This window comes from Pavona decussata, unplaced genomic scaffold, assembly GCF_977016875.1.
Source record: "Pavona decussata unplaced genomic scaffold, jaPavDecu1.1 SCAFFOLD_32, whole genome shotgun sequence".
Taxonomy (NCBI): Eukaryota; Metazoa; Cnidaria; class Anthozoa; order Scleractinia; family Agariciidae; genus Pavona; species Pavona decussata.
In genome coordinates this window covers 2,874,091-2,899,427 of record NW_028145455.1, presented here as the reverse complement: position 1 = coordinate 2,899,427, position 25,337 = coordinate 2,874,091, and the positions used below count along the sequence as shown (strand labels likewise).

At 39.0% G+C, this 25,337-nt stretch overlaps 3 protein-coding genes across 4 annotated transcripts; 2 read left to right on the top strand and 1 right to left on the bottom strand.

The window, feature by feature from the left end:
- The first annotated feature begins 5,367 nt into the window (after nt 1–5,367).
- On the top strand, nt 5,368–6,690 carry LOC146484656 (uncharacterized). The gene is made up of 2 exons (XM_085104479.1): nt 5,368–5,385; nt 5,890–6,690. Exons 1-2 carry the CDS (start codon nt 5,368–5,370, stop codon nt 6,415–6,417), a joined length of 546 nt encoding a protein of 181 aa, XP_084960605.1. The 3' UTR covers nt 6,418–6,690.
- Nucleotides 6,691–9,670: 2,980 nt separating this feature from the next.
- Nucleotides 9,671–14,866, top strand: LOC146484655 (uncharacterized). 2 transcript variants are annotated; one of them, XM_085104765.1, is made up of 3 exons: nt 9,671–9,820; nt 12,199–12,287; nt 13,068–14,866. In XM_085104765.1, the coding sequence occupies exons 2-3, from the start codon at nt 12,218–12,220 to the stop codon at nt 13,694–13,696; spliced, it is 699 nt and encodes a 232-aa protein (XP_084960891.1). In that variant the 5' UTR covers nt 9,671–9,820; nt 12,199–12,217; the 3' UTR covers nt 13,697–14,866. The 2 variants fall into 2 exon arrangements, with proteins under 2 accessions (XP_084960891.1, XP_084960890.1); XM_085104764.1 differs by having other exon boundaries at nt 12,196–12,287.
- On the bottom strand, nt 14,242–25,264 carry LOC146484654 (COMM domain-containing protein 9-like). The gene is made up of 8 exons (XM_085104766.1): nt 25,110–25,264; nt 24,794–24,857; nt 22,662–22,726; nt 21,972–22,056; nt 21,031–21,085; nt 19,447–19,481; nt 17,612–17,715; nt 14,242–16,155 (listed from the first exon to the last, which is right to left on the bottom strand). The coding sequence occupies exons 1-8, from the start codon at nt 25,161–25,163 to the stop codon at nt 16,018–16,020; spliced, it is 600 nt and encodes a 199-aa protein (XP_084960892.1). The 5' UTR covers nt 25,164–25,264; the 3' UTR covers nt 14,242–16,017.
- Between the last annotated feature and the right edge of the window lie 73 nt (nt 25,265–25,337).

The window sequence follows — 25,337 nt, the reverse complement described above, 5'->3', positions numbered from 1 at the left end:
GGGGTACAAACAGCTCTTCTATCTGGTGTGCATGGACAACCTCGAAATCATTTCGTGTAAATTGTAGCTTGCTCAACTTCGAAAACATGGATTTTCTTTAAAGGAAACCTCCACTGTTGAAATAAGGTAACGTTAAATTGTTGAAACTACAATGTTATTTTACATTTTGTTGCAAAACATAGAAATAATATTTCTGTGTCGGACAAAACAGGATTTGATTATCGCTCATTTTCGCTTTTAAATTTCCCGGGAACCGCCATGTTGGATTTCATGACGTAACACGGTTGTTCAATTTTTTCTCACAAAAGAACTTCCGCTCACTGGCAATAGCAGCAGCGTGTGACGTCATAAAATCCAAAATGGTGGTGCGCGGGAAATTAAAGAGCGAAAATAGGCGATAACCATATCATATATTTTAGCACACTTAAATATTATTTCTACTTTTCAAACTAAAAATTAAAATTAATTTAGACGTTTCCAACAATGTAACGTCAAAGTTTGTTGTCAGAGTGGAGGTTCCCTTTAAGAAAAGTTTCTTTGGCAGACCTCATGACGTTGTTCATTGAGTCTGAATTTTTGGTATAACAGCGCAACGGCCTGCAGTCAGCTCCTGACGCCATTCCACCCTCCTTTCAAGCTCCTTCCAACATGTGGAAAGCTATCATTTCATAACACACATCCACATAAGACCAGAACTTGAATTTGTACGTTTCGTCTTCTCTCTTCAGAACTTCCCCCTCTCTACTTTCTACTTCAGCCTTTGATATATCCAAATGTTTACGAAGATCCACTTGATAAACAGCGTCTAAAATACCTTCCTTTTCCCCTGTAATTCCAAACCAAAGACCTGTTGCGAAAAAGAACCCTTGTTCTTTTTTCTTGACGAATTTCAATTTCTCTAAGTTTTACTTTGCAGATGCCTTCCAAATGCTTAAAACAGTGCAAGTTCCTTTCGTTCTTTTAAAAGTCTGAGAAAGCTCACCTGGGGTGTTTTGCTCAGTATTGATGGCTTCACAGAGCTTCCGAAAGCCGTTTTGAGCAGTTTGTCTCTCAACGCAACGTCACTCTATCAGATTAATGCTTGCGGGTCTCTCACGGTTAAAAATTCTAAACTAAAGACAATTCAATTAGAGAACTGTTAAATTCAACCTAATCATCTTTATTTCTACATCTTCAACAGATTTTACTGAAAAATGTGTTGCAGTTTTTCAGAGTTTTTTTCAGGGCAAGACTTTAGATAATTACTTCGTTTCAGCAAAAAATCAGTCAAAACAATCTGTCGTAGGTGAAACCGTTCTGAAAATGGCAAACTCCACGACTGGTTTCATTCATACTTACAGAAACGCAAGCAACAGGTTACAGTTCTCGGAGCAACTTCCCGAGAACTGCCGGTAACATCCGGGGTACCACAAGGGTCCCTTCTAGGGCCCATATTGTTTCTTCTGTTTGTGGATGGCCTACCAAACGCTCACTTAAGACATTGAGAGTTTTAGTTGATGATAGTTGATGGTTTATTTCAAAATCACATCGCAGCCCAAGGACTGAATTAAGCAATTTTACAATAAAAGTTTTCAAATTCAAAAATTCACAAGTATATTATGTAAAAGTATCAATAATAATCTAATTCGAAATAATATTAAAAAAAACATCACGCCTAACAAATTTAAAGTAGCAACCGATCTTTTGACAAATCTATAAAAACATTCTAGATTTATTGGCGAGTTATTGCGTAAACAAACGAGTTATTTGCTCTGTTTGTTTTTACACGAGGCAAGGCAAAAGGAAGATGATTTCTGAGTTTGTACTTGACGTTGTTTGATGGTGGTAGTAAGCTGTTTAGTTTATGATTAGGATTCGAAGCAACTTCGTCAAACAGTCTACTACATAGCAGACTATGGCGCTCAGCTATAGGTGCTATGCCCAAAAAACTGCAAGCACTGTTGTAGCTCAGGCTAGGCAAGGTTATCGAAAGCGCTCTTTTTTCGATGCGCACGAACTCAATGAGAGTTGTCTGTTACGCCGATGATACCAAGATTGTCAAGAGCATCGATTCCATCACAGACTGTAACGCCTTGCAATCTGACCTTAACGATCTTGTTAGTTGGTCCGAATCATCCGGGCCCATATTTAATCAGTCCAATTGTAAATACTAGTGCATCGCCCGCAAAAAATCACCTGTACAGCCTACCTATACGATCAATGAAACGCCTTTGGAATCAGTTGCGATACAGAGAATGACCTTAGTGTGTGGGTGTCAAGCAATCTTACCTCCGACAAAAAAGTGACTGAACTGTGAGTTAATGATCAACGATTGCGTTTGGGGTGAAAAGAACACTCTTTTAACCCTGTAACCAAATTTTCAAGAGAAGACAGTCAAGGTGGTTAGCTCCTTGTAAACATAAATAAATAAAATAAAGTTGAGATTAATTTTCCCAACACCTAAGTGTTAATAAGTAATTATAAGGCAGCACAACAGTAGATAAACCCTTTAGCCACTCTTTTAACCCTGTAACTAAATTTTCAAGAGAAGACAGTCAAGGTGGTTAGCTACTTGTAAACATAAATAAATAAAATAAGGTTGAGATTAATTTTCCCAACACCTAAGTGTTAATAAGTAACTGAATAGGCCATTTCCAAGTTGCTTCGAACCTCATTATGAAAGCGAAGCTAAGTGCAAAGTTTTTGTTATGAAAATTAGTTTTCAGTCATATATGCCATCAAAACTAATTTTCATATGAAAAGTTTTGCACTTAGCCTCGCTTTCATAGTGAGGTTCACAGCAACTCGGAAATGGCCTATTGTTTTTAACGGAAACTCGACAACAGTCACGCCCTAACGAAGCAATTCAACAAATTTAAATCGCTTTTGAGTATATCATGAATTTTACTGAACAAAGGGCTTTGTTTGCTTGGATGAATTTTACAAGCTCTGGCTTGCCTCAATTAGAATGTCTCGCTACAGCTACTGGCAATTTTCGGGTTTTAAAAAAGAAACAGTTTTGCGTTGTTATGCACACTAATGTGCCAGCTTTATTATTATTATTATTATTATAATTATTATTATTATTATTATTATTATTATTATTATTTTTATAATTATTATTATTTTTATTATTATTATATATAAAACATAAAAATATTATTACACTAAAATCTTTATTACAAAACCTCAATTAAAATCATTATTATTATTACTATTATTATTATTATTATTATTATTATTATTATTATTATTATTATTATTATTTATTTTATTTTATTTTATTTTATTTTATTTTATTTTTCTATTTTTTTTTACACAAGAGTAAATAGGGCCGGCTGCCAGGAAACCTTAACTTTTTCCGTTGAATGTCAAACTTTTGAATAGACGTACGTAAGTATAATCTTTAATTCATTCACTGTTTTTCGAGCATAAATCCACTAAACCTGCACGCTTTAGGGACGGACCATTAGAAAAGTGATGGGGGGGGGGTGGGGAAAATACCAAAAAAAAAATTTGTGCTAGCCAAAATGCCCGAAAAAAAATTCTTGCAAGCCGAAACGGAAGAAAAAAAATTCTTGCAGAAGGAGATTTGTTATAGAAAATACCTTTTAGTGTTTTAATGACAGAAAATTTCTTCCAGAATGCCACAAAATGGCTTTTTCATCAGATGTTTTGAAAATCCAAATTTTTTTGTGGAAGTTTGTTTTGTATGAACAACAAACCAACCCCACATTTTGTGTCGTGGCTGGAATTTACCCTTACTACAACTCAGTATTTTGTTTTGTGTTTGTAACTGGTAGTAAACCCAATAATCACGAGCAATAGGTCAATTAGTTTTGAAGAAAAACGATTTTGTCAGTAAAACGCTTCCAGCATATCTGCTTATCCATAAAGCGCTTTGTAGTATTCGTTAGGCCACAGAGTGCTTTATGGTTAAAAAATTTAAAAAACTGAGTCATTTTCAAGAAGTCCTGTTTTAAAACGCTTGTAGGAGCATCTAAATTGAAGGGTAAGTGTTCACACAAAGTGCTCTGTAGGCATCATGTTACGACGAAAGTGTTAAAGAGACAAATTCTAGTAATAGTAGCACCAACACATAAATGAAACATTCTACAAAAATATATTTAAAAGAAGCAAGATCATACATATAAGTCTGATCATATACAAAAACTGAAATATGATTTGCATTTTAATCATTGCGATATAAAGTAAGAATCAACATTTCACTGTGCTAATGATACTCTATCGTGTATAAAATGAAAGGGGACTGTGTCTGTAGTAAAAGAGTATCCATGTAATATTAAGCTAAAACATTAACAATCCCACCATGAATTTGACTTTTAAATTTTAAGTAAATTGAGATTATATACTACTTGAAGTGTTTGTTATGAAATATTTCATAAGATTTCTTGGCGCCAACAGTTTTGAAAAATTTTGAATCAATTGTTATTAAAATGTGTTAAAAAGTAAACAATCAATAAACAGACAGTACATGAAATTTGATTTCAATTATTTTAAAGTGATGACCAGTCTTTTATTTAAGTATGAGGCTGATTTTACTACCAGCACTAGATACCACTTAGACACTAATTTGGTTGTTTTTGTTTAGTTTTGACCATTATGATATTAGATATTGTTTCAGGGGTTAAAGGTAATCATTCAAGCCCACAAAGTACAGTCGAACCTGTATTAAGCGGTCACCCTCGGGGAATGGCTAAGTGACCGCTTAATACAGGTTGACCGCTTAATACAGGTTGTACAAAATACAGGTCAGAACACGGTGAAAATGCCATTTTATATTAAGTAGTAAACAGCTTATGCATAAAAGCGCTCAAAAATCACTTACTCGGTAAAAAGTAACTGCAACAATAACATGGTTTGAGAAAAATAGAACATAGAAAGGGAGTAACAAAACAGTAACGTCAAGTTGATGCGGCCGGTATTACAGCCGGTCGTTAGAAAAAAAAATACTCCTAATCTTTTGAGTCTTGTCTTTTAAACCTATTTGTCCTAAGAAGAAAAAATCAGAATTAGATTTTTTTTCTGGAAAACAACAACAACAAAAAAAATTCGTGCAGAGGGTATCAACCGAAAAAAAAATTCCCTGCACAAGCACTGAGCAAAAAAAAAATTCCTGCAAACTGAACATCCGCCCCCCCTCCCCATCAGTTTTCTAATGGTCCGTCCCTTACCAGTTTGCGCGTGAACAAATAAGGGAACATTTTCCTGCAACATCAAGCTACCACCAATTCACGAGTTCTGTCGTGCACCCAACTTTCATCTTGAAAACTATGCCATCATGTCGCCAAACATTTGAACGACTTCTATTTTTCACCAAATTCTCCACCGCTCAGTGTGCAGAGACACTCGGTCCACGAAGATGACATGTCGTTGTCCTTAAAGGTACAGGCGTCAAATGCAACAACATGTTGTGGTTTAAGTGTATATATGAAATCCTTTCCTATTGTACTTGGCGCGGCTAGATTAATATCTAGAATTTTAAATAATTGTGTTCAAGACAAAATGGGGCCAGTCAATTGCACTCTAACAAGAAGAGTTGATTCAAATCCAAACAATCCTCTTTTTCTGGCAGCTTCACGGAATTTCTTAAAACGATGAAAACTGCCATTACGTGGCCGTTTATTGCTGTAGCAAGCCATCAACTTTACATTGTCTCAACTGAAGGTAAGTAAGCTTCAGTAAATCGGCTTCGAAAAAATAAACAGAAACAGGTTGACTGAGATGAAAGACAGAGAGAGGCCTAGGAACTAGACAAGGGTGATGGAATTTCGGCGAATTTAGGCACGATTGAAACTCGCCTGTGTAAAACAAGTACCAGAGATTGATTCTACGGAGATCTCTGACACGACTGTATACGTACCTTTACAGATTTTCCTCTTATAACAGATCCGAGGGGTTGTTCTTCATCAAATTATCTCTAAGCCAGTGACAGCGCGTTTAAAAGCTGTTACAACGTTGTACTTAGGATCTTTTGCAGAAACATCGTCGCTTAGCAGCAGCAGCAGCAGCAGCTCGATTTGGGACTGGGGCGAGGGCTCGACTCTATCGAGTTCCTTTTCGTCCATTAGCAGCATCATTTTGGACTGGGGCGAGTTGAATCCCACACTCCCTTCCACAACGACTGCTTCGGCCAGCAGCAGCAGGAGTGTGGACTGGTTCTGGGGCAAGTTGAATCCCACACCCACTTCCACAACGACTACTGTGTCAAGCTCCTCCGCGGTCGTCGATGTAGAGATTCTCTTTGAGTTATTGTATCAGGCACTTGAACGTACACGTGATCGTCTTAAGAGAAGTAAAAGGCGCGAAGCTGAGTCGCCAAGCCTTCTTGAAGAGGAAGACCTGGCCTTCTTCGAGGATGACGAAACCGAGCAGCCATCCAGGTCTTTTGGAGGAGATGGGCTCCCCTTTCAATGATGAAGACCAAACTCGGGATTCCCAAATGAAGAGAAATAATGGTCTTCGTTTGAATTAAAAAGATTTTGTCAAAAAAATGCTGTTACTTGCCAGTCACCCCGAGAGAAGCGATTCCAAGAATTAAAGTCTATACACTTCATGTACAGAGTAAAAACAAACAGTACCTCAGGATGTAACATTTCGTATATTTCTCTTCCGGTAATACAGGATTTCTAGTACTACTTGATAGCTTTTATTTGTATGGCCACGCTTTGGAATTTTATTAACAGATCATAAAAAATTAATAAATGAGTGACTGTCACAGTTAATAATTATTTATTTTAATATTAACTGTGATGGTCTGTCGTTTCTTCCTTCATCCGCGGTTCAAATATGATATGTACTTCATATATTCTCATTGTGTCAGACTATACGAAAAAATAAGGCACGGCATTCATGGAAAACAGGTTTTTATTAGGGTAAGTAAATTTTAACATGGTAATTAGCATAGTATTTATTTGATGTATTTTAGACTTAGATATTAACATTGTATGCTTTTCTGTACGTTTTTAGACCTGACGAATTTTTGCCGTGTATAAATAAAGATTACTTACTTACTTTACTTACTATGAAGAGTTAGAAGGATAACGACTGAACAGCAAGATTCCACAGCAAGATATTTTCGAAGTTGTTGCAGCTGTTCGAGCCTGTGGACGTTACTACAAAAACGCTCGTCGCTCGCTGCTATACCCCAGCGAGAGGAGAGCCAGATTGCAGCTTGTTACTGTCTTATTAATCTGGCTTGTTTATAACAATCCTCGGAGGCCCAGGGGGAGATATTGAGGACGACGAAAAAGTCGAAACGGGCGGTAAAATATTTCGAATAAAGTAGGGAGGAAAAGTAAGAGCTTGCTGGCTAGCCGATCGGGCAAAAAAAATGCATGCGATTTTACTGCCAAATCAGGAGACAGTATTTCAATTGCTCGGCCGTTTGGAACACAAAGAGTGTCCCGAAGGCCTCTTACTTTTTCTCGCTCGTTTCGACTCAAACAGTCCCTTCCACTGCGAGTGTTTGTACTTCCACTGCTTGCTTCTCATACTTCACAACAACGTTTACAGTTCCTAAGACCTTGACTAATTCACCTGTATACGTTCGAAGTTTCACTTTAGCGGTTCCCATCTGCGGTCGATTCTTCGGCAGAATTTCTTTAGAAATATGGTACGTTTTTCATGGGTTATTTACAATTCACTGATTCACCTATTTTCCTGTCCTTTTTAACTCTCTTACTAAGGCTTTTTCGCACCGAGGGTGATAGCTGGGTTATTTTAAAAACTAAGAGTTCTCGCGAGGTGAAATCCGAGCTTCCCGTAGGGTGACCGTTTTTCGTGGTTTTCTCCGTTATATGGAATATTTTAAAAAAATTCACTGTATATCCTTCAGTTACTTACCTAGGCCTTTAAGTTGCATTTAATAGCCTATTTTGAATTCTTATAGGGATTACCGCTGTACACTCGTTCCCAGACTCCCGTTCCCCGTTCCCGGTTTTAGTAACATCCAATCGGCGCTGAACTAGAAAAGAAAATTTTGCAGCTTGTATATTCGACTGTCTTGACTGAAATGTGACGCGGATCGTTTCTGACAAATGAGCTCCACTGCATTTCATTTCTTTTATATGCGAAGATATGCAAAAAAATAAAATAAAAAAAATAAAAGTGACACCCTGGCTATTTCCAGGATCTGAGAAAAAAAGGACGACTGCCCGCAGTCTACGAGTCAGCCAGTAAGCACAAACCTTCAATTTAAAGACTATGTCCTGAGTGACAGTCACACTGCACTCACGTTATGTAACACTTACGTGACAGTCACGTAATTTGAAATTTTCTGTGACGCATTCTTGACACCCTAAGCGCTCCCCGAAAAGTTCTAAAAATCTCAAATTTCTCCCTAAAATTTCCAAATCATTTCTAAAAATCCCCATATGACTCATAAATTGCTAGAATTTTGACGAAGCGAAAAGAGACAAAACTGCCAATACTGTCTGTTCATTCCTGTATTTCGTGAGCAAACCTAATTTCTTATAAGCCTCGTGGTTTCGTTTCGGTTTCCTCACCATTTTCTACCTTTCACTCGAAAACCTGTATCAGCTTGTATTGTGATTTGTAAAGTGTGTAATATGGCAAAATAATAATAATAATAATAATTAAAAAACCAACCACTTGCACAACCTCGTTCCCAGGGTCTCTCCTCTTCACGTCCCTGGGATGTGAAGAGGAGAGACCCTGGGAACGAGGTTGCCCCTTACAAAGAGCATTCTGTTCATTCCAGGTCCATTACATCATCACAGAAATATCACTCATGAGTCAAACCGCTGATCTGATAGACCGACAGACTGCAGATTGGGGGCAAAAACAGTTAACACCAGATTGAAATGCTCTAAATCTCGCTACATACCACCGTTTTTATTCATTATTTTGACATTTCCCCGAAAACATCCCATGAGTTCTAAAAGTCGCCATATTTTCCAAAAATGTTCTTAAGGGCCTAGAAATCCCCCTACCCCCCCCCCCCCCCCCACTCGACAAAAAAAGGTCCGAATCCCGATCTAGGTTTTTTTAGTTTGCGCCCCGTTCTTTAGAAAACGATTGCGTTCGGGGTGTGCAGCAGCGCAGAGCGAAGACTCACATCTAGTGAGATTCTTTCGAATACGAACACAGTTCATCAGCCGTGAATTTATCGATCGATGAGATGACAAAGCGTCCTTGTAAAATGTTTAAAAATCAGGTGATCAGCTTTGAGCTTACGTCATAGCATATAATAGCATCAATCAATACTCTTTTTCTTGAAATTCAAATCATCAAGTTGTTTTCAAAGGAACGCATTTACCGTCCCAGATAATATCAGTCAGACTACCAATTTCGAATTTAAATTTTCAATAAAAACCATAAGCTGGCGCTACTGAAAATTTGGGGGGGAAAAGCATAATGTACTTACAATTCAATTTTCCAGTTTCGTGGGTACATGACGGGCGACAGAAAACAACAAATTCTAAAAGTTGTTGGTTCTCAAATCGACACAGCCGTAAATGGATTTTCAATAACTGAAATTAGGTGTCTATATTTTAAACAGATTCGGATCTATTCTAAGCGTCTTGATGCACTTTTGATTTATTATAGGATTTCAAAGAATAATTTTATTCTAAAAGATTCGCTCTCAACCAGATTAATACGGTGAATTCTTTCCGTTACATTTGCGTTTCCTAGCAATAACCATTACCTATAGAGTGGTATAAGAAAACGCATATAACGACTCGACACCAAACTTGACGAACGCTTTTTGATATTAATGATCAACGATTGCGTTTGGGGTGAAAAGAACACTGTTTCAACCCTGTTACTAAATTTTCAAGAGAGGACAGTCAAGGTGGTAAGTATCTTTGCTTTTTTATTCAAAAAATTGTTCTGACTCGGTTATAGGGGATCTCATAGACACGCAAAATATATTTATACTTAAAGAGTTCTCTTCTTAAGGAGGTTGTAATTGTTTTCAAGAGTGAGTAGCTGTTAAGGCTCTTTCTTTCTCTTTTAATTTACCATTTCTTAGTAGCGCACGCTGTTGTTATTGTTGAATATAGAAGAACCATTTAACTTTGGGGGGAAGATGAATGGTTGGCTGGTACCACTTTATATTCTCGTTACCACGAATTATCGCTCTTTGTCACTCACTGTTTGTGGTTGATCTAACACAGACGTAGTGATTTACCTTTTAATTTCGAATACCTTTTAACTTGTTGAACTTGCAATAATCACTATACTGTGTGTACAAAACATATCTCTTTAAGTTCTGCGCACAATAAGGCCTTTCACTCGAACAGGTTGCATTTTAAATTGGTAAATATGGCGTGATAAGTCTTTGTATGGGCGTCCGATGAGACAACGTTTCCGCACGCATCCATTAAACTCCGCAATACATGCAGACTCTACCGAACTGAAGATTTCAGGCCAAATAGTGATGTCGATCTGAAATTTAAGGCTTCAAGACGCGGTCACCGCGTCAATCACAATCACACAATTAATTCATATATTTCTCAGCAATTTCCCGCCGACATATAAAGACGAATGAATCAATGATAACTATAAAACACCCACTTTCTACCAAACATACCTTGGCTGGTCGAATGAAATCAATTTGTAGAGAAATTTATTTGCCATCGGCGTTGCATTTTCTGTCAATCACTGTAATTAGCACCATGTTTACTCCAATTCAACCGAAGTGACGACTAATCTCAATGCATTGAACGAACAAAGAGGTAACCTTCCGTACCTTCTTTACGGAAGGTTTCGCTCCCTTGCAATGGAAACGGCTGCTGCACATGCCCAAGCTAGCTAAGACGCCGTGATGCCAAGTCGATAGAAAAGGGGAATTGAAGTATAACTACTCAGTTGTCAAACGAACTTACATTATAAGACTTCAATAGTATAATCACAACAATACTTTCAAACCATACTGATTTATTTAGGATGTGATTTGGCTACGAAAATATTATAATTTCTGCATTAAATAATTAAAAGTACAATAAACAAGTTTCTCACAGGAACTAAGGGTATTACACGAATTTCTCTCGTGTGTTAATGTGCAAGTTTCTCTTGAATTTCCTTCCTTTGCCGGCGGGAAAAGAAATAAAGAACATGTCACTGTACTAGACACCAAATTTCGTTTCTATCAATTACAGTGATCGATAGCTCAGAACTCATAACGCTCATCCGCGGGATTACGTCAAAACGGTCTTATTTTTGACAGTAAATAATGTTTTCATCTTCTGAAAGAGTATCAGAACCGAAATTTTTTCACGTTCAGTTAGCTGTTTGTTAAAAGGAAAGTAACATTGAGATGAATTTCTCCAACACCTAGATGCTAACAGGTATAGCGAAACAAAATTACATAAAACCCTTAACTGAATAGTTTTATAAGGAAACTGGAAGAAAATCGATTGGATCTTCTAACATTTTTGCTCGACAAAGTCACGCCCTAACGAAGCAATTCAACAAGTTTAAAATCGCTTTTTGAGTATATGCGAATTTTACTGAACAAAGGACTGTGTTTGCTTGATATTTAGTTTGAAGTCTTGGATGAATTTTACAAGCTTCTTGCCTTCATTAGACTGCCTCGCCACAGCCACTGGTCATTTCACGGCGGGTTTTAAAAAAAGAAACAGTTTCGCGTTATAATGCACGCACTGATGTGCCAGCTTTTCTTCCATAAGAGTAAATAGGGCTGGCTGGGAGATCTTAACTTTTTCAGTTGAACGCTTGATCATCGGCTGTCAAACGTCTAAATGTAAATACGTAGGTAAAAACTTTAATTCATTCACTGTTTTCGAGTCGGCTCGCACGAACAAATTCCCTAAACTTGCTTTTTTAGTTTGTGCAGGAAGAAATACGAGAACATTTTCTTGCAACATTTTACCACCAATTCACGAGTTTTTTCGTACAACCATCTTGCGTCTTGCAAGCTATCCAATCATGTCGACAAATATTTGGACGACTTCTATTTTCCCCCCAAATCCCCACCACCCTATGCACGGACACTCGGTCGACAAAAATGTTGCTGCCATCTCAAAGGTACAGACGTTTAAGTGTATTTATGAAATCCTTTCTCATTGTAGTTGGCGCCGGCTAGATTGACATTTATATCACTTTTGAAATGAATTTTGCTAAATTGTGTTCAAGACAAAATGGGACCAGTCAATTGCACTCTACCCAGAAGAGTTGATTCTAATCCGAACGATTCTCTTCTTCTAGCAGCTTAGAACCTCTACAAACGATGAAAACTGCTATTACGTGGCTGTTTCTTGCTGTAGCAAGCCATCAACTTTACATTGCCTCAGCTGAAGGTAAGTAAGATTCACTAAATGTGCTTCGAAAAAATAAGCAAATTTGAAAAAGAAGTTTGTAAATGGGGTGGAGGTTGTCTAGTCCCCGTACGGCTTTCTTCCAGGCCCTCACGATCAATTCGTTCTGGTGACGTAACCGAAAGCGAACGGCAGTGTCCGACCACGTGACCCGAAACGGATTGACTAAGATGAAAGACAGAGAGAGGCCTAGGAACTATGCAAGGGTGTTGGGATTTCGGCGAATTAATGTTTAAAACACGAGCAGCAGTGTTCTTTCCGGGTTTAAAACCACGAGGCGCAGCCGAGTGGTTTCAGACCCGATAAAGCACGTGCTGCGAGTTTTTTGAACGGCTTGAAAAACATTCCTGGAAAAGCGTGTATCAAGAGAGTTCATAACAATGATGCTTTTGTGAACGTTGGAAATAAGCATACGAGAAAAACATTAAACACCGCATACTAATAAGGAGGAGGTTTTATTGGGTTTTAAAACCACTGCACGTGATGTTTTATAGACCATTCATAGGTCAATGGGCTTATGAATTATTAATCAGTTTTTGAAGCATGATTAAAACTCGCCTGTGTAAAACAAGTACCAGAGATTGATTCTACGCAGATCTCTGACACGACGATTTGAGCGCCACTTTGAAATGTTACTGCGGTATACCTTTACAGATTTTCCACTAATAATAGATCCGAGGGGTTGTCCTTCATCAAATTATCTCTAAAGAATGACAGCGCGTTTAAAAGTTGTTACAACGTTGTGCTTTGGATGTTTTGCAGAAACAACCTCCAGCACTTCGTCTAGTCTTTCAACAAGCTCATCAGTCAGCTCTTCCTATTCTATCGGTGTAAGCACATCCTCCTCAACACCGTCGCTTAGCAGCAGCAGCAGCAGCTGGATTTGGGACTGGGGCGAGAGTACGACTTCATCGAGCCTGAGCACGTCGAGTTCCTTTTCGTCCAGTAGCAGTAGCTGGGATTGGGGCGAGAGTACCTCATCATCAACGACTGCTTCGGCCAGCAGCAGCAGCAGTGTGGACTGGGGCGAGTTGAATCCCACACCCACTTCCACATCGACTACTGTGTCAAGCTCCTCCGCGGTCGTCGATGTAGAGATTCTCTTTGAGTTATTGTATCACGCTCTTGAACGTACACGTGATCATCTTAAGAGACGCAAAAGGCGCGAAGCTGAATCGCCAAGCCCTCTTGGAGAGGAAGACCTGGCCTTCTTCAAGGATGACGAAACTGAGCAGCCAGGTCTTTTGGAGGAGATGGGCTCCCCTTTCAATGATGAAAAGCAAACTCGGGATTTCCAAATGAAGAGAAATGATGGCCTCCATTTGAATTCAAAAGATTTTGTCAAACAAATGCTGTTACTTGCCAGCAAGAGAAGGGATTCCAAGAATTAAAGGCTATACCCTTCTATACAGAGTAAAAAAACAGTACCTCAGGATGTAACATTTCATATATTTCTTTTCCGGTAATACAGGATTTCTAGTACTACTTGATAGCTTTTATTTGGCCACGCTTTAGAATTTAACAGATTATAAAAATGATGGTCTGTCGTTTATTCATCCATCCGCGGTTAAAATATGATATGTATTCATATATTCTCACTGTACCAAACTATGAGAAGTAAGAAGGGTAACGACTGAATAACATGATTCCACAGCAAGAAATTTTCGAAGTTATTGCAGCCTGTGCACGTTACTACGGTAACGCTCGTCGCTCGCTGCTATACCCCAGCGAGAGGAGAGCCAGATTGCAACTTGTTACTCTCTTATTATTCTGGCTCACTTATAACAATCCTCGGAGGTCCAGGGGGAGATATTGAGGACGAGGGAAAAGTCGAAACGGGCGGGAAAATATTTCGTAGAAGAAAAGTAGGGAGAAAAAGTAAGAGCTTGCCGATTGGGCAAAAAAGTGCAAAAGGTTTTTCTGCCAAATCAGGAGACAGTATTTGCTCGGCCGTTTGGATCTGGTCCGCAAAGGGTCTGTCCCCAAGGTCGATCTCTTACTTTTTCTCGCCCGTTTCGACTATTTCCTCGTCCCGAGGATGATTTATAACCTTACAGCATAGCAAACTTATGCAAGAGGCTTCCATCTGAATGGTCACTCTTGAGAATTTATCCACTACCGACTGAGGTTACAACCCCTTTGTACAGCATAATAATCACCAACAAAAAAGTGCTGCTCAATAGTCTCTGCTTAATTGACCAGCAAACAGCGAAAGTATTAGTTTAAGGGAGAGTAACAAAACAGCATCTCAAAGGCGCTTTGCAACTTGCCTCGCAGCCGTAATATGCTTCAGCAGCAAAACATGCTTTGAAGACCTCCGCGCTCAAGGAAACATTGTAGCATGAATTGAAGCGATAGGTGAGTTAATTAGGAGGTGAAAGCTAATTGTTAACACATAAGGGATTATCACTTCATCAAAGGAACTTAAATTATCTGTAACCGCTTTTTATTCTCTGTGCGTTCCCTCCAAGTTTGAAGGCCGTGAATTGCTGCTAAGTTTCAGAAGTTTGTAAATTAGTTTTAGAATTAAAGCATTGTTAAAAGCTTTCTTAAAGTGTCAATTTGTTGTGAGATTAGTTTTGAGATTAGTACTTGTCGATGTATTTTATTCTGTCAACAAGCTACGCCGACAAATTAAACGAGTTCATTTCCACAGTAGAGGCGAGGACATACTTTCTCGCTCATGCTCCAAAACTACAAAAGGTTATTTGATAATTGCTTGGGCAATTTGTATACATGTATCAATTGTTTCAGTTTAGATATCCAACTTTTTTGTTTTCGTCTTTTTACTGCCGTAAGGACCAGTCTTGCCGTCTATTTATTATCTCAAGTATTTTACTGATCTAGTTCTGTTGTCGCTGTGTTCTTGTCAAATTTAGAGTATTGAATTAATAAAACTAGTAACAATAAAACACATTAGGGGGATGCGTTTGATGATCTCGATCCCAGGCTCTTTGCCAAGTTGGTGATGATGTCATCCGCCCCTGCAAAATCTGCGGGGGATGACAGATTCATTCGTTGATCGATCGACTCTCCCATACAATCTCGACTCCAATCTGTATTAGGAGTGCGTTCTTTCTACGTCGAACGCAATAATCCTCAGAAAACGTACGCTCTGATTGGTTGAAAGCGTTGTTTCTGTATGGGCTACACAAACAGGATGTTTTGTCATGATAATTTAAAATCGAAAAAAAAAAACTTGGCTGTATTCTCTATGGCATGGGATAAATGTATTTACGCTTGCATTTCTTTTCTTTGCAGTCTTATGTTCTTGATAGAGCGGTTTCTAAAGTATCTCCGCGTTCGCTTTGGTTTTGCGTTACTACTCTCTGTGATTGGTTAACAAAAGTCACGCCACTTTCTCGACCAATGATAAACAAAACCAAAACTAATTGTTAGTCGCTCGCGAACATTTTCCCGCGCTTCACGTCGGTGAGATGTATTTGAATTCTTTGAATTCTGATTGGTTCATCGCGCTGTTTGCATCTGCTGTGATTGGCCAGAGTAATAACTTACGATATTCGATTGAAAACCATGCTACATCGAGAGAAACTATTGGACAAACTACACGTAGCATACGGCCTTTGTGGCACTACTATTGGTTCATTCACTCTCAAACTGTGAAAAGAAATCTACAAAACAATTTTCTTTATTATATAACCTTTAAATCTTCCTCTAGCTATACAGATCTAGGTATTTGTAGTTATTGTAATCATTTTGCAACTGAGGAGAGCTGATCTCGTATTTTTCCCAGTCCATCTAACATGGTGTCTAGCTTTTCTTTCGTTAGCTCCACGTTCAACCGTCGTACTGCTGGCATGGCGTTCTGTTCTGTAGCGTTCTCTTGAACCTTGAATAACAGGATAGAAGAAGTACGCGTCAAGCAAGAAAAAAGGTGCGTTTCTTTGATCTGAATGTAACTTCGGATTATGAAACCACAAACGGAATTTTCTGTTCCTTTGGACAAATTTCAAAAAAGGGACTGAATGCGAGTTTCTTGTTTGTTTGTTGTTGTCACAGAGTCACGCGCGACGGGATGGGCGCGAAAAAACAATGACGCTTGTTCTGCAGGCTACAAGTGGATCAGAGTGGATCGTTCATGGACATTTATTGGTGACATTTGAACTCAGCAGCTTTACGGAAGCGAACATTAGGTTTTATCAAGTGAGCTGATAAGGTAATTTCACCAGGATGAACAAAGGACAAAAGGACAAAAAGCCACTAGTACTTCGACAACTCTATCTCCCTTGCGTAAACTTTCGAGTGCTCGCCTTCAATTAGATATCCAACCAGGTAAAAAGCAAAAAAAAAAAAAAAAAAAAAAAAAAAATAGGTACGCATTCCGTACATATGGATAGTGCTGTGCACGCGCTGCGGACCTATTTGTTATGGACACTCGTTCACTCACTCACTCACTCGCTCACTCACTCTTACATGCCTGACGACATAGTGGGTAGGGCACTATACAGTGCACTACCCACAACAAAAAGGCTTGGATTTATGAGTGGTTCATTGGTATTTGCAGGTGTTCCTATTGGCCCGACCAGAGTTACAACTACTTTCAAGGACGATGCCTCCTTTTGCCACTGCGCATATGGTCTGCGCACCTCGGGATGCCCCCCCCCCCCCCCCCTTCCAGAGATATCTTTGCACGGTTTATACATGTAACCACGCGGGAAAAGCAGGCCTTAGCAAGGGTTATTGGAATCCGAAAAGAAAATTGGGGGTAACCACGCATTTTTCAGGGATAATCAAGCTTCAATTTGGGAAAAATGCATACATTGTTTTAAGACAATCAATTAAAGCAAGTCACTCGGACACCAACCCGCCGCCTGGCCAGTACCTTACGCATGCGCACAGCCATATCACCCGGGCAGGAGCAGCCATGGACTTGTTAGGCCTCCTCAGCATGGCATAGCCGTCGGGCACCGAACGACCAGAAGGCCGTGTATCAGGCACTCTTTACTGCCGAGGCGGGTGTAAAACACCCCTTGAAGCGGCAGCTCCACAGCACACATGTGGTAACTGTTGGCTGGGAACCGAAAGGCAGTTCTCCCACGGCATGCGCTGGGAAGGTGGATCAGCCTTTACCGCGATAGGTGTGTCAGTATATTTTGACGCTTTTTAAAATTACTGTTGCTTAACTATCTCTCAAAAATGCGTGGTTACCCCCAATGTTCTTTTAAGATTCCAGTAGCCCTTGGTAAGATCTGTTTTTAACGCATAGTCATAAACTGCGCGAAAATACTTCTGTATTAGGAGGCAGCGTCCTTTAACCTGTTTTGATTTTTACAATTCTCACTGACCTGAAGCTGCATAATACATGTCGGCATGGACATTCTACTGATGGCATTTGATGATGTTTTTACGTCCACTCTCCAATCAAAATCAATCAACTTTGGCAGTGAAACTACGGACAAGATAAGACACTCAGTCAGGCCAGTCAGTACTTCAAGTAAATAATCACGTAAACTCGACATCCAAAGCAATGGATTGAGTGACCTGCAAGACTCATCTATTCGTTTTCAACCAATTACAAAGGAAAGAGCGACAGAGCGGTTTTCGATTGCGTAGAAAGTAATTCGCGTTTTACTTCATTGTGTTCTGTGGTTGGTTAGCAAATCTCGCGGCAGTTTCTCAGCCAATGAGAGGCAAACCTAAAACCAGTCTGACTTGCTCGCACGCCGCGTTTTCGCGCGCTCGATCCCGATTACATGTATTTGCTGTGAATTCTGATTGACTCATTGCGCTGTTTGCGTCTGTTGTGATTGGTCGGAGAAATTACTTTGGTTTGGTTTTACGACACTCAATTGAAAACCACTCTATTGACAGTTTCAACTGAAGTTGTTGTTGTTAATGTTGCTTTAGGGAAAAAAAAAGACTAATTGTGTTTTAGTTTAAAGGAGAGGTATCACGCAAATTTGCTGTCATTTCAAAACCCAAAAACGTTTGTCTGTCAGCAGAAACAAAGTGCAATAAAACTGTAGATTAGTGCCTCTGGCCAGAGACAGAGGAGACAGAGTAGGCCGGTATGGATTGAAACTTGAAAAATGTTAGGCCAATGTTTTTCAAGTTCTCGCATTTTTGTTTCCAAAATACGCTAGAACAGATCACTAGTTGTTCCTTTCAAGAATTGAGTTGATTTCTTTCCTCTCATCATTCTAGAATTATCTGGCAGCTGATTGAAGGTCTTATTTCATCATTTTTAACAAAAGATATTAAAAACCCGATGATACTTCAGGCACCACCCAAGAACAACTAGATTACGAGCAGTCCTTTGTTTTTCTGAGGGATAGAAAAGCGAAAGAACCTCGCTAGCGCGCGCAAAAATTGCTTCCGCGAGGAGACGCGCCTCGCGGGAGAAAATTTTCACGCGCACTCGCGTGGTTGACTCGCTCTACTGTCCCTCAAAATAAAGAACTGCTCGTAGTCTATTGAACAACTGTTGCATCAAAAAAGTTTAAAATTCTAAAAAGCGCCGCAACACTTTTTTGATCAAATACAGCTACACAACATACAACACTTGGCTACCTAGAAAGAGCCAATGTGGAGTTACATTTCTTGTCTGAGGAAATACCATGGCGCAAAATCACTCTCAAATCAACAAACTAATGATACAAAATTCAATTTGAAGTCTGGTAAGCTAGGCATCACACAACTGCACCTCCATGTTTCTGAAGGTTACTTGGTCACTCACAACAGTTTTACAATACGTGACTATAAAAAGATCAAACCGACAAAACTACTACACGTAATGAGTGGGGGACAGTTTTAGAGTAGTGGTGAAAAACTACTACACTCAAACAGGACCCACCAAACCACAAAATGGATGGTCTCTGCCTGCATCCCCCCCCCCCCTCAACCTCAAAAGATAGTGTCGTTATTGCATAGCCACCCCTCTATCCAGCTAAAACGTGACAATGAGGTTCAAACCTCACTTTTTGTTGTTGTTGTTGTTGTTGTTGTTTATCTAGCAATGCTGACTCTGGCTAGCTGAATACGACTGTGTCAACGCAAATTTTAAAGCTAGCAGAATTTTGTTGGTAATGTTCATGAGATAGGTGGTGTCTTCGATAACCCCCTTCCCCAAACAAGGTGAGTCCTCTTCGAACAAACTTGTTATAACCAGTTTCCACATTACCTTGTTCATTTGTGGCATTTGTCCTCCAAAGTGGCCTGCCAAAATAATCATAAATGACAAAGGGTTGATGTACCGGCAATAATATAAAAATTATTAAGGCCATACCTATTTTGATGATTGAACCAAACCAGCAGAAGAAGGGAAGTATTTAGTAGCTGGACCAGAGTTTGTATCAGTAGCAGTGAATCGTGTTGTCATAAACTGGCTAATTTTTACAAGAATAATAGGTATTATTAAAAACTGAATCATTGTATAATACAATTCAAGGGATTTGATTGGCTTAACGGCCATGGTATATGAGCCATTATACCATGGCCGAGAAGTGGCAACCATTAAATTGTCTTCTGGTTATTCTTGCACAGCGAAATCAGCGAGATCTAGCAATATTTCTTGATTGTTTTTAATAAAACAATTATTCCACTTGCGCTTGTTGGATATGAGATGATTATAGCCAACTCAGCGCTATGCGCCTCGTTGGCTATCTATCATCTCATATCCAACGCGCACTTGTTGAATAATTGTTAATTATTAAAAACTGACTCATGGGACAATGCAGTTCTAGAGTTTTGATTGGTTTAGTGGTTATGGTATATGAGCCATACCATGCCCCACAAATATGGTAAAAGTGTGTGTCTGGTGGTCGGGTGGGGGGCAGGGGGAAAGAAATATCACTAGCTGGCAATCAGCAAGATTTAGCAATTTATCGTGGTTGTTTTTAACAAAACAATTATTCCGCTCGTGCTTGTTGGATACATGATAGATAGCCAACTCGGTGCTACACATCTTGTTAGCTATCTATCATCTCATATCCAAAGCGCTTTTGCGGAAAAATTGTTAAATATTTTATGAATAATTACATACATATCACAGCACTTCACGGAAAAATCAACGCTAAGACGTTCGTAAAATACAAAATAACCATTACTTCAAGTCATTATCAACCCAACAGTGGGAACGGCAAGTTGAAATATAGATAATAAAACAAAAGACAAAATATTTTTATAACCATATCGGTGTGATTTCCAAAGGTGAAATGAACTAAAAATAAATAATAGCTAGACTGTTAGGCCACAATGTCGGCACAAATCGAATAAGTTTAAGTGTCAGAGAAGGAGTGATGTCCTTGATAAAAAGCACTTTGAAAATCAAGCAGTCAAACTCGTTAAATAGCTCCAAACCAAAAATTTCTTCCATGGGAGGGGTATATGGGTATTTTCTGGAATAACACATTCCTACTCTCCAATGCATAGAATGCTGGTCCAATGTGTAGGGGTCAATGAAATGGATAATAATAAGTATACACAATGAAAATTCACGGAAAAAATTTGCGAGGCCCCAGCAGGAAATGGAATGTCGTGGGTTCAATTCCTGCCTGGGGCTTGGAAATTTTTTCCGAGAATTTTCATCGTCTTCTTTTTATTATCTATTTCATTTTCATAGCATTGGGTGGTTCTTTTATTTTTTGTATTTTCATAATCTGAGGGCCTGCAACAAATCAGTTTTTCTCCAGTATTACATAGTAGAATGCTGACTGAATTGGGTATTGATTGCTTGCTTTCATATCATTCACCTTGGCTCACTTACATATTCTCAGCAATAATCTTGGAAATCAGTTCTCTGAGATTCTTGTGAAAGCTCTCTGAGGGAAATAATAAATAGGACTTTTGGATTAAGTAATAAATTATTGGATACACAAAGTACTCACTGTCTTTGAAAGAATGGTGAATAAAAGAACCCTTTTGAACATAAGAATGAAACTGGATAGTTCTTCCTCCTTCTGGGTCCTTTCCCAACCTAGTTCCCAGGGTCTCGCTTCTTCCCGCCCCCTGGAGGTGGGAAGAAGAGAGACCCTAGGAACTAGGTTGGGTCCTTTCCTCCCTTCCTCCCTCCCTTTCCTTCCTTCCTTCCTGTTGGAAACTGATAAAACTAATCGATCTACTTAGTTTCCTGTCATTCTCGCTTGTCAGTTTTGCAATAGTCATGTGATCCGTCATCATTCAGGACTTTGGGATTTTCTTTTTCGACTGGGAACTTCAAGATGCATGTATACTTTTACTGCGACAATTGTGAAAAATAAAGGGACAGAACTGTGTACCATGTTGGAAATTACTTCGTGGAGGCAAATGTTCGATATTCCTTCCTCCCTCCTTCCCTTCCTACCTTCCTTCCTTCTTTCCTTCCTTCCTCCCTCCCTTCCTTCCTTCCTTCCTCCTTCCCTTCCTTCCTCCCTCCCTTCCTACCTTCCTACCTTCCTTCCTTCCTTCCTTCCTTCCTTCCTCCCTCCCTTCCTTTCTTTCTTCCTTCCTTCCCTTCCTTCCTACCTTCCTTCCTTCCTTCCTTCCTCCCTCCCTTCCTCCCCCTCTTCCTTTCTTACTCCCTTCTTCCTCCCTTCCCCCTCCCTACCACCCTTCCTTCAATTTTCTTTGGGAAAAACACAAAATTCACATACAGCCAAGCATTTCGTAATAATATTGAAGCGTATTTATTTAATAACAGATTTTAATTTTAATTCAAGTTGATATTACCTGGAAACAATGCATAGACTGCTTTAGGCTCCAAGAGACATTCAAACAGTGCTGCGCATACCATAGATACAAGACTCTCTAACAACTGAAAATGTAAAAAGAAAAACAGAACCATAAAAATTAATTTAATCAAGCCTCAGTTTAAGTTGTTTAAAACATTTCTGCTCTGGTCCCAAATTGCCTATCTTGGTAAAAGCTCTGCACTCTTCTTCTCTTGTAACACAGCCAAATGAATGATCGTTAAAATTTAAGCTAACTCAGTGTTATGATACAAACACCCTTGGTCTTGTAACAGGACCTCATAATGTACCAGGGCCGGGTTGTTCGAAAGCCAATTAATGCTAATCTACAATTAAAAGTTAAACAAGGTTTTCATCTCGTTCTTTAAAAGTGGTTTAGAAGCCTAATTTAAAGCTATTGGCAAAGAAAAGTCTAAGCCAAAACTGAGGGGCAAAAATCTTTTGAAAGAATCTTTATTGATTAGTAATTAAACTCAAATCAAAGTTCACGTTAACCCAGGATTAGCTTAATCAGGCTTTGAACAACTTGGCCCAGAACTATAAACATTTCAGCACAAGCTCTAAATGATATGAAAATCGTTCCAAGACACCCAGTTTTCTAAGCTAGTGAAAGCCTACATGTCTCGCAAGTTGTTGGATCCAGTTACAAAATGATAATCTCTGTACAAACCTGCCGTGCTTCATCAAGTCCAACATCTAGAGAAGCTGCAACGGTTTGAAGTACAGATACTGGTACTGTAAATTGACAGTCAAATATTAACAATTTTATACCAAGAGAGAAAATTCCAATTACAGCTAACAAAAATAATTATTGAATGATTACATATATGTCGATAAAAACAGTCATATGCATAGCCGAGCTCCAAAGAAATAATTCATCATCAGTAAGGAAAATACTATGGCGGCCATGCAATGTGAAGACATTTAAACATATTATTTTAAACCCTGCAGGACCAGTCTTGCCCTAAGCCCTAAGCCCTAAGCATTGTGCAGCCTGGCCAAGTTAGAGCATTGTACATTTAAATCAATAAATAAATAAACAAATAAATAAATAAATAAATAAATAAGATCATGGTTAGGTCTGTAATGTATACACAGGGATACAATTCAAGGGCTGTGTGCACAACTTTCTCATCTTGAATTGTAAGTTGATCTTCCACAAAGACCATTTCACTCAAAAGAACCCAAATTTTTGCACATGGCCTCCAATTTAATCAAACACCACCACACATAACTGTGTCTTGTTTTTTTTTTTTTTTTACCCCAATGCATCTGTTTTTCCACTTTGTTCTGGCAGCGAGTCGTCCGTTGTTTAGTGGTTAATTAAGATCACTGCCTGGTGATCCGACGGTACCGTTTCGAATCCCGCCATTTTTATAGACATTCTTTTTATCTTGAAAAAAATAAAAGACTGATTTGAAGACAGAAAGGGCACTCTAAGAAAATGACAACAAGTGCTTTCCAAACACAAACATGTATACTGTAAAAAATTGAATGTCATAACGTTCATAAAAATATAAAGGCTGTTATTTCTCAGGCATGGTATAATTAACAAATAGATTCCATTTTGCCGTGCGTCTGTACTCTGATAATGCACAGATGACGTCAAAACGTGGTGAGAACAAAGAAGTATGGCGAGTAGCGTGACTGATGTTCTCACCACGTTTTGACGTCCTCTGTGCGTTATCAGAGTACAGACCCACGTCAAAATGGAATCTATTTGTTTTATACAATAACCAAGACATTTCAACACATTTCATGAGCAAGTATCGCGTTGCCTGAGCTGAGTCAAAACTTTTCCAGCAAACTCAGTTTTAGACTACTACACACAAGCAATTGTGATCTTCTAAATTAATAGAGTATAATTGGAAAGAATTTCACCAACAATTTTTTCAAAACTAACCTTTATTCCAGAGAAAATCCTGACCCCAAAATATTACAGCATGCAAGTCGCTTCGATTACTCGCCATTACCGGATTTTTATCGGCAACATATTTCGAAAAATATTTGCTTCGTTTCCACGTCACATCAAAGTTCTAGCTTTCCTATCCTGGTTGATGGACCTCAACGGTCTTTGTCCAATTTTTTATTGGGCAGTTTTCCTTCCCTGCGAAAAATTTGACTCTAGACTCTGAGGGGATGCACAATCTGCGAGCCAGCGAGGCATGCGAGGCATGCGAGGCAGACGTGCGAGGCACTCAGGTTAGCCTAAAAAAAACTCCGGTTAGCCTAAAAAGCACTCCGGTTAGCCTAAATAGCACTCAGGTTAGCTTAAATAGCTCCCCGGTTAGCTTAACGGTTAGCAGTTTATGTTGGGGGTTGTTCATGCCTCGCATGCCTCGCTTGTTTTGTTCATGCCTCGCTTATGCCTCGCACGCCTCGCACGTCTGCCTCGCATGCCTCGCATGCCTCGCTGGCTCGCATATTGTATACACTCGACTCTGATCACGTGCGTCGGTCACACCACTCGATGACGTCAATTGTGCGTCTATACTCTAATCACACACTCCTCTAGACCAATCAAAACGCGGGTTTTACACAGTTCATTGTATAATGGCTCATATACCATGACCGGTAATGTCAGTTAATGTAGCTTTTAGGTAATCCTTCAGTGAGGGACTTAGGTCCTGTTTAGGGTTTTCCTCAATATTTGTTCTTTGTATTGCCAAACTATTAAAAGTAAAGTAAGTAAAGACCGCTAAGCCAATCAAAGCTCTGCAATTACATTTAATATCCAATGACCACGTTTTTAATAAATATTATTCATTAAGCTAGTTATAAACAAAACTGGTGACTACTTACCTACATCGTTTCTATATCTGAATGCCTCGTGAAAAAGGGTTCGAACAAAATCTTTTGACTGGGCCTAGAGCAATTTGAAAACCATGTCTTAAATTAAATTACAAACATTTCAATTTTCCTTACAGTGACATCAATAAGCAACTAGTTAGCTTATAAAACTAGGTCTTCCATATAAAGCAAAATGAAAATGTAAAAGAGGTCTAATTTCTGTTCTCTTACGCTGGGATCGTGATTGATAATAGAACTACGAATTGCAAACTTGATGTTTTATGCTTTTTCAATGCTTTCAAGCGACTCTATTAAGTAATTTCCCCACCTTCAGCAGTAAATTTAGAGGAGGGAAGACTTCCTCGTCCAAAACGACCGCCATTTTGAACAACTCCAACCCCTTCTAGGAAGGGGTGAAGAGTTGAAATTTTCACCAGTGGGTTGAATTGAGAAGAGATAGCATTTTAAAAATCAAAACATTACTATTTCTTTTCAAATATTTTGGAACGGTAATCTAGTCAGGTTTAGTGTAAACAACTTGAGGAGTATATTTTAA